Below are 8,692 nucleotides of genomic sequence, written 5' to 3'. Positions count from 1 at the left end.
CAAGTAGGAAACACATGAATTTCCTGAATTTTACCTTTTCCGTAAACACGACAAAAGTTTGCCCGGTACAGTTGTAAAGCGTGTAGCGACGCAATTTCCTGAACCTTCTACGTTACAACCTCAAGGTGTCGTTCGGAACACGTGAATATTTTCCAATTACAAGAAAACAAACCAAGTTATTACCAGGGAGCGGAGGAAGTATCACCGGCCTCTGCATCGGTCGATGCAAATAGCCATAATGGCAAAACTAGCCAGCAAAATCTTCTAAGATATTTCTATTGAATGACAAATAGACACAAGACAGTTCTTCTCGTTTGACCAAGACCCAAGAGGCCCCATTTCCAAGCTGCCCATCTTGCCAAGATCCTCCCCTCCCTGCGTGTGCGTTGCATCCCAATATCCCATATTCACCACATACCAAATGACCAAAAAAACATAGTACTAGGCTTCCTGCATGCTAATCTATCTGGCTGCGGTGCAGGGCAAAAAGAAATACCACTGCAAAAACAAAACATAGCAGCGGCAACAGCAATATCTCTGTTTGTTTTCTTTTTAAGCACTGAACAACTGGGTCTTTCCAAGTCATTTGCTGCCGCAGCAGCCTTGTTTGCTTCTTTCGTTGATCTCTCCTCCCTCCGGAATTAGCTATCTCCTCCCTCGTCATGGCACCACTCCGGGGGGCCAAGCGGCGGAAGCGGCAGCCCGAGAAGGCCCTCCCGGCGGGGGTGACGGCGCCGATGCCCCCGCCGGACGCCGCCGACTGGTGGGACTCCTTCTCCCGCAGGCTTGCAGCAGGTATACACGTCCTCTCCCTCTCTTTCCTCGCCCTGTTTCGGCCCACTGTTGCTCCTCGTCCGTCCTTAACCGTGCCGTCCCTCATCTCGCCGTGGCCTCGACGGTTCCCGGTAATGCGCGGCAGCCTCTCGGCGCTCAGGATTGTTCGTGGCCGGATTCCGCCGGCGCGCGTTGGATCAGGGAGACCCAGACCCCCGCCGTTGAATTTGCACTGCCCGTGCCCGCACGCGTTCGATGCGTTGCTTAATCTGCTCCCGCGCCGCTCCTTAATCCGGGCGGTTAGTGTAAACGAATCTGCTTCGTCTCGTTCCGCTTTTCGGCGGTGGTTACGGCGTGCGGGAGCATGGGCAATCTTGGGGCTGGTGCTCCAGATTGACGCCATGGTGGTGCTTGCCAGGGCATGAACGAACAATAACGGGCCGTGAATGCCGCTGCTCTGGTTGGTGTCGATCGAGTAGGGGATGTTGGGGAGAACGGTGAGTTTTGATGTCTGTGGGTTTCTTGGTTCGTTGTCTTCATTTCAGATCTATGAGCATGTGTGCAATGGTGTTTTGGGCCGGCGTGATGAACTCTGCAGGTCTGTGTTGGTTGTGCCCATTATGTCCTAATCCACAATAGGTTGCTCCACTGTTCATGCCTTGATGTCACGAGAACTAATTGACCTTTTCTTTTCGAAGCATATGAAGTATAGTAGCTTATATTCTTTCCTGAAGAATCCAGTCAAGAAAAGTCATGTAGATGTTGTAGCTGACAATCGGCCTATCTGTTCACAGATAGTTCCCCCAACTTCCGTAGTTCTTTTATTTGGGGAAGAATGCACATGATTGTCAAAAGGGTAATGTTTACTTTACTAAACATAGTAATGATATCAACAAGATTGCAACTCTAGTCTATATAACTCATAGATATTTTCTTAAAGTTAGCTATGTGTTCAATGCAATGGTGGACTACTCCAGTAAGGCAGTAACATTTAGATCCAGTAGGCTCTGTCAACATGGTGTATGCGTATGAATTGCGTGGGTCATTGGACGCAATTGCCCAAGAGAAGTTTTCATGAACAAGTAGCATGATATCGTACTCTCTTATGATCAAAACATGTTTTCGCAAGTCCTTTAGGCAGTGGATTTTAGAACCCTGGAATTCTAGGCAATGTTTTTGTCTGAAATTTACAGTGACTATTGAAAATGAGCTTAATCACAGGAAGCATTGGTACTGAAATCTACGCCGCTATGAAGTCCCTTTATGAACAGCAGGAATCTTCTTTTTTCAAATCTTTGCTAAAATAACATAGTACTACTTGAGCTACATATTCAAATTTTAGCATCAAGTGTGATTTAACCAGATACATGAATGATGAATGCAAGAGCTAATTTAATTTATATGTTTAGCTTGGATAGTGGGCCTTCTATTGATGATTTGCTCGTAAACTTTAATTGTATTTTTTCAGTTATTCATCCAATTCGTTTTTTCTTAGCTTGAACATTTCTTATATCAGTTCCTAGCACAATTCATATATTTTTAGTTTGCTCCAGGTATGCTAATACACTAGATTTGTCTATTATTTGGTGGAATTTTTCAACGTCCCGGTATTGCTGATTTGTTGCTTTGCTCTTGAATCCTCGGCTGTACTCTAAGATTTTTGGTACATGTCCCTTATAAGTATTAACTCACTGTATGGCTAAGGTATCTTCTTTGTTGCCCAAAAGTATGTAAAAATGATAGGGATAAGTTTTCCTACTCAAAAGCATGAGAATAATTAACTGAATCTCTTGGATTTAAATATGTCTTCAATTCTCATTCATGTTTTCTTCATGGTTTGCGTTGCAGTAAATTGTGATACATTCAGATTATGACACTACAGTCTGTTGTTTGCACAGGACACTATTCCAAAGAGTCCCAAAACTTCGAGTCAGTCTTCAGGATGTCGAGGAGGACATTTGACTACATTTGCGCTCTTATTAGCGGAGACTTTTCAAGGAAGACACAGGGTTTCAGAAATTTCAGGTTTGGAGACAAGACGATTCTTGGTTTGGAGGATCAAGTAGCTGTTGCTCTGTTGAGACTGACAACTGGCGAGTCACTTCTGAGCATAGGGAATCGCTTCGGGATGAACCACTCAGCCATCTCAAACATCACTTGGAAGTTTATCGAGTCCTTGGAGGATCGCGCAATCAGTCATCTGAAGTGGCCTGACGCTGAGGAGATGGCGACCATCAAAGCAAAGTTTGAAAAGCTCCAGGGCCTCCCCAACTGCTGTGGTGCCATTGACACAACGCACATCCTAATGTGCTCTTCAGCTCAGCCTAACAGCAATGTCTGGCTTGATGGAGAGAACAGGAACAGCATGGTCTTGCAGGCCATAGTTGACCCTGACATGCGGTTCAGAGACATTGTCAGTGGCTGGCCTGGGAGCTTGGATGACTCATGCATCCTGCGTACCTCGGGCTTCTACAAGGTATGTGAGAAAGGCACAAGGCTGGAGGGGCAAATGGAGCTCCCTGGAGATGGGGAGGGAGCAGGGTCAGTGGTCCGAGAGTACATTATTGGGGATACAAGCTACCCTCTCCTTCCCTGGCTGATGACTCCATACCAAGGGCGCGACCTATCTCCGGCGAAAGCTGAGTTCAACAGGCGACACACCGCCGCAAGAATGGTGGTGCATGGTGCTATGGCCAGGCTGAAAGAAAGGTGGCAGGTACTCAAGGGAGAACTGTGGAGGCCTGACAAGCACCGGCTGCCAAGGATCATCTACGCCTGCTGCCTGCTCACCAACATCATGATCGACCGCGAGGACTCAGAGAGGAACCGGACGTCAGCAGGGCACAACCATGACGACGGCTACATGCAGCAGTTCAGCGATGTGGCCGATGAGGGTGCGGTCGCGCAGAGGGACATCATTTGCCAGCATGTCAGCAGGCTCGGCAGCAAACTACCGGAGTGATTGTTGCCCTCTAGCTGGTTGCTGCGTGTCTTCCTTTTTCTGCTTGACATGGAACAAATGGTATCTACATGTCACAGAATTGTTACCTGAAATTTTCGTTACTTTGGAGATGGCCTGCTTTGGTCGTTATTGGCATGGAATAGTTCATAGAATTGTTCGATTACTTTGAAGATACTCTGCTTTGGTCGATATTATTGGCATCAAATTAGCAGGCGAGGAATTGTTAATTGTTACAGTTCTACCTTGCAGAACACAGGAATTATCGCAGCATGTCTAACTGGTTCCTTATAACGCCTGAGACGTTGCTTGTTCAATTAAGCTGTTTTCTATGATTGTAGAGATAGGACGTCAAGTCCAACCTCACGTTAGACGTGTTTGAGACTCGTATTCAGCGAGGCGTTTCATGGGAAAACGCAAGTGCTCATTACTCTGTTTCAAACTTTCGATGGGCAGGAAATCCCTCATAGGACCAAACACTATTTTGAGCATAAACGTGCTGGATTATAAAAGAATTGCAGCTCACAAATATCGGTCACATCATAGGCTGTTGCAGGATTTTTAATGCACCAAAGGGAGGTGAAATAACCTCATCAACATCTATACAGATCACAAGTTTCTTGAAAACTTCAAAGGATTCTGATCATCAGTTAGGCACTTAGGTTTACATCTCTGCAACGAAACATTGGCGGCCACAGCAATAGATGAACTCACACACAAGATACAAGTCACTTTCTCACTTGCAAAACTAGGTGCGCGGTGCTACGAGAGGAAACCCAGAAATTTGATGCTAGCTCATCGTCAACCCAAAAGATGCCTACACACTAGTTGAGGAGAGACCTCATAAAGTGCTGTTTTGCTACCGCGAAGGCTTGGGTCACCGACTGCAAGTAGAGAAGAGAATAAGTTACCTGGAACTAGAAAAGTTTCATCTGAAATTATTGTCACAACTCTGTTATACATACCTGCTCAGCGTATGATCCAGCTCCTTCCGGTCCATGACCTGACACCTTCTCCGCTATCACATTACCATCTGTTTCCAGAACAATCCTGCACGGCCATTTGTGAGAAATCAAATAATGAATTACGGGTCCACAAATTATCAAAAAAATAACAGGCTGCCTAACCACAGATTATCTGTATTAGCATAGCGCAAATGCAAATTTTAACTTGAGGTCATGTTGCTCATCTCTTTAACAGCTCAAGAAATACCTACTAATTTGAACAGCAAGCGTCCCTCACATTGAACCATTCTTTTCTTAGCTGATTGATCACAGCCTAATGAGTATACCACTTCTTAGGTAAAGTTAGCAAACAGTGTTAAATAGGGTGCCTAACCACAGATTATCTGTATTAGCATAGCGCAAATGCAAATTTTAACTTGAGGTCATGTTGCTCATCTCTTCAACAGCTCAAGAAATACCTACTAATTTGAACAGCAAGCGTCCCTCACATTGAACCATTCTTTTCTTAGCTGATTGATCACAGCCTAATGAGTATACCATTTCCTAGGTAAAGTTAGCAAACAGAGTTAAATAGGGTGCACTTGGACACGACAGTTTCTTGACAACAGTAGATAATCACTAACCATCCTATTAAGAACCACAAAACCAGCTCTCCCTAGTCAATTTCTTCTATTTTCTACTCCCTCCGTTCCAATGAATAAGGCTTATATTATTTATGAAAAGTCAAACCATTAAAGTTTGACCAAGTGTTTACAAAAAAATCATTAACATGCAAAATACAAAATCAATATCATTAGATATACCATGAAATATATTTTCATATGATTTATATTCTACATGGCTTGAATTTTCAAAAAAAAAAGCCTTATTCATTGAAACAGAGCTAGTATCAAGTATCAACTCTACATAGCTGATACTAGTTGTCACAGGAAAAGTGTTAGATGAATTCCTTTCTCATGATGCTCAAAACTAGAAAAGAGACATTGCAAGTTGCAGGTGTCATTCCACAGGACAAAAAAAGGAGCCAAAGCTTAGCATAATAGCACATGGAAGCACGGGATTACCCTCCATCAACAACTTCATCAATGCATAAAAAGATGAGATCCAGATTTTCAAGGGCGGTCCTTTTGTCTACCTTGCTTCTGGAACAAGAGAAAATACTCTCTTCGATTAGTAAAGCCAGGGAAAACAACCCGGCAACATAGAGTGCGACAAAACACAATACGAGGGAATTCCCGAACCTGAGAAGAATGCCAACAGCATCGGAAAAACCCTGAAGAACTGATGCTAAAATGAGCTCATTCTCCTCCTCTCCTCCAGTTACAAAAAAATGTAGGTCTTCGATGAACTTGTACACAACAATGTAACCATCGAACATTACCACATCAGCTGCAAAACAGGAAGCAGAAAAATATTTAATGAATGTATTCAGCTGGATACTGGAACTACAAAAAGTAAACTAGCTTGTTAGCATGTAAATTTCTTTTTTAAAATATGCAGAACTATGAGAGTTACTAAATTACCAAAAACTAATGTTTAACCAACAAAAAGTAATGCATTAATAATGGCACCGAGCATCACTTAAAAATAGCGATTGGTGTCCTTTACATGTATACAGCTGGGTGATTGGAGCTAAAAAACACTGGCATATTAGCATGTAAACTACATTGTTTACATATGCTGAACTTTGACAGTTACTAAAATTACCAAAAACTAATGTTTAACCAAGGAAAAGGAAATACATTGTCCAGGCACTGAGCATCACTTAAAAATTGGCAATACAGTCTTTTGCAAAACAAAAACAAAAAGTGGTAAATTTTAGTAACAGGAGTGAATAGACTGCAGGAACATGATAAACTGTAGCCAACATGACAAACAGCTAGGCCCATTAGGTTGGCAGCGAGGTGCCAATCAATGTTCCCAGGAAGAGGGCCTTTGTTCCACACACAATCTAATGCAAGGTCCATGAAGAGAACATACACTTGTATTTACCCTCACAGTGCATATATAAACATAATGAAAAGTAAATTTCCCCATCTTTAAAACGGAAATTAACCTTCTTCTGCTTTAGCACCCGGTTTCTGGGTTTTCACGAAGACGGACTTCTCGAAAGCTAACTTGGAGGCCGCGGAGGGCCACTCATCGCTGTAGTACTTCACGGCCACGCGTTTCCCTTCCAAGTCCAGCACAAGGATGTTCTTGACCGAAGGGCAGGAACCCTGCAGAGACCAAGGCCAACACCCGTGAGAAATGACTTCTAGCAAGCATAATTCAAGAAATTACACCTTCCACGACGGCTAATTCGCCGAGATAGAGTTAAATATTGCACTGGAAATACTGGATTTTACCATCTCTTCTTGGGGGATAAACCCTAAGTAAACCGAAGAAACGGAGACGCGTGCGGCCAGATTATAGAGAGAGAGGGGAGAGGGCGAGGGGATTACCATCTCGGCAAGGCGGATTTGCGAGCTTTGGGAACCAGATGCGCGGTGGCCTGCTTGAGGGATTGGCATTGGCTGATTGCTGGTCGACGGCAGGGCGAAGGGAAGGCGACCAAGACGAAGATCAAGGCAACAATGACAGGAGGAACAGAGTGGAGTTTTTTTTTTGCTCGTGTAAATAAATGTTCATTGGCTGCAATATCCGGACCTGGCCCAAACTATAGCAGAAGCTTATTGGGCTTATTGGCTACCCTGTCTGGTTCATTATAAGAAAAAACAAATCGTACTCCTAAACGTCTCCAAAGAAATTTGAAAAGCTCCCCTAAAAAAAAAGAAATTTGAAAAGCACCCTAATGATGTTCCATAAAATGATTTATTTGTGCATATGGAGTTATCATTTTAAATTGAACTTTACTCGTGCACACTGAAACTTTTTTTATGCACGGATTTCTCTTCTATAAACCGATAGAAATTAAAATGGTCAAGTGAGTCTAGTACAGTCTGAGGTAAAAAAAATCCAAATGCCTCGGTCCCATTCCATTTTCATTGAAAACAACATGAACAAGTTAAGCATTTACGGCTCCAGAAACCGACTCGATCTAACGATCAGGCTAAAGCTAAAGCACATCCTACAATAGCTAAGAGTGATTACAATAAAACCAAGTCAGCAGGCTATACGGATTTAAATATCTTATTTATACTTTAGAGCTCATTCGAGCACTGGGCACACAGACCAAAAACCCCTAGGGCATGATTAATAGCATGTACAGTGTTAGATATGATGTATGAGGAAGAATATTTTACTTTCCATGCTACTTGGTTATTATACACTATATAAAGGATGATCAGATTAAGCAATCTTTATTGATTTGGATACTGTTCACAGCCTAATTATCCATTCTTTCAGCCAATCAAGCAATGACACATCACCACAGTGGCACTGTTCATGAGCTATTTATCCGTTCCTTCATCCAAGCAAGGCAACCGGCTACCGGCAGAGACATTCTTCCTTTTCCTATTCTCCTCAGCGATGGTCAAAGCGGTGCGGGCCCACCATCAATTGGTTGAGAAACACCCACGAGACAAAAAAAAAAACGAACCAAAGCTCTATTCCTCCTCTCTTTCTCCCTGGCCAGGCGCGGGCGGCGTGCGTCCCGCGCTGCAGAGGCGGCGGCGGGCGCGTGGCCGGGCTAAGGGCGGGCGGTTGGGGCGGCATCGGCCGGGCGCGTTCCAGGGGCGGCGGCGGGTGCGCGGTCTGGAGGGCGTCGAGCAGGCGGCGCGGTCTGGCGCGTGGGATGGGGCGGCGAGCGGGTGGCGTGGCCAGGCGCGACGGCGCACGGGGTACACGGCGGTGGGTTTGAGGCGCGGCACGCGAGGCCGGGGCGGCGGCTAGACGCGGCGGCGACACCTCGCGCGACATTGGGATGGGCTTGGGGTGGAGGCGACGCGGCTTTCATGGAGGCCAGACGGCGAGCAGGGAGAGGCGTCCTTCACGTGTCCGGCGGCGACCATCGGCGTCAGTGGCAAAAAGGTAAGTAGCCTGGCTGTTGAGG

At 44.9% G+C, this 8,692-nt stretch overlaps 2 protein-coding genes across 3 annotated transcripts; one reads left to right on the top strand and one right to left on the bottom strand.

The window, feature by feature from the left end:
- Positions 1-587: 587 nt before the first annotated feature.
- LOC124666055 (protein ALP1-like) lies at positions 588-3,987 on the top strand. Its single transcript, XM_047203403.1, has 2 exons — positions 588-795; positions 2,673-3,987. Exons 1-2 carry the CDS (start codon positions 663-665, stop codon positions 3,734-3,736), a joined length of 1,197 nt encoding a protein of 398 aa, XP_047059359.1. The 5' UTR covers positions 588-662; the 3' UTR covers positions 3,737-3,987.
- Positions 3,988-4,262: 275 nt separating this feature from the next.
- Positions 4,263-7,265, bottom strand: LOC124665932 (coatomer subunit zeta-1-like). 2 transcript variants are annotated; one of them, XM_047203288.1, is made up of 6 exons: positions 7,143-7,265; positions 6,755-6,917; positions 5,940-6,087; positions 5,763-5,837; positions 4,699-4,783; positions 4,263-4,617 (listed from the first exon to the last, which is right to left on the bottom strand). In XM_047203288.1, exons 1-6 carry the CDS (start codon positions 7,209-7,211, stop codon positions 4,558-4,560), a joined length of 600 nt encoding a protein of 199 aa, XP_047059244.1. In that variant the 5' UTR covers positions 7,212-7,265; the 3' UTR covers positions 4,263-4,557. The 2 variants fall into 2 exon arrangements, with proteins under 2 accessions (XP_047059244.1, XP_047059243.1); XM_047203287.1 differs by having other exon boundaries at positions 5,763-5,840; positions 7,143-7,264.
- Positions 7,266-8,692: the final 1,427 nt, after the last annotated feature.

This window comes from Lolium rigidum, chromosome 6 (genome assembly GCF_022539505.1).
Source record: "Lolium rigidum isolate FL_2022 chromosome 6, APGP_CSIRO_Lrig_0.1, whole genome shotgun sequence".
NCBI classification, from domain to species: Eukaryota; Viridiplantae; Streptophyta; class Magnoliopsida; order Poales; family Poaceae; genus Lolium; species Lolium rigidum.
Note: the sequence above shows the minus strand (reverse complement) of the source record. Positions and strands in the feature narration are given on the sequence as shown.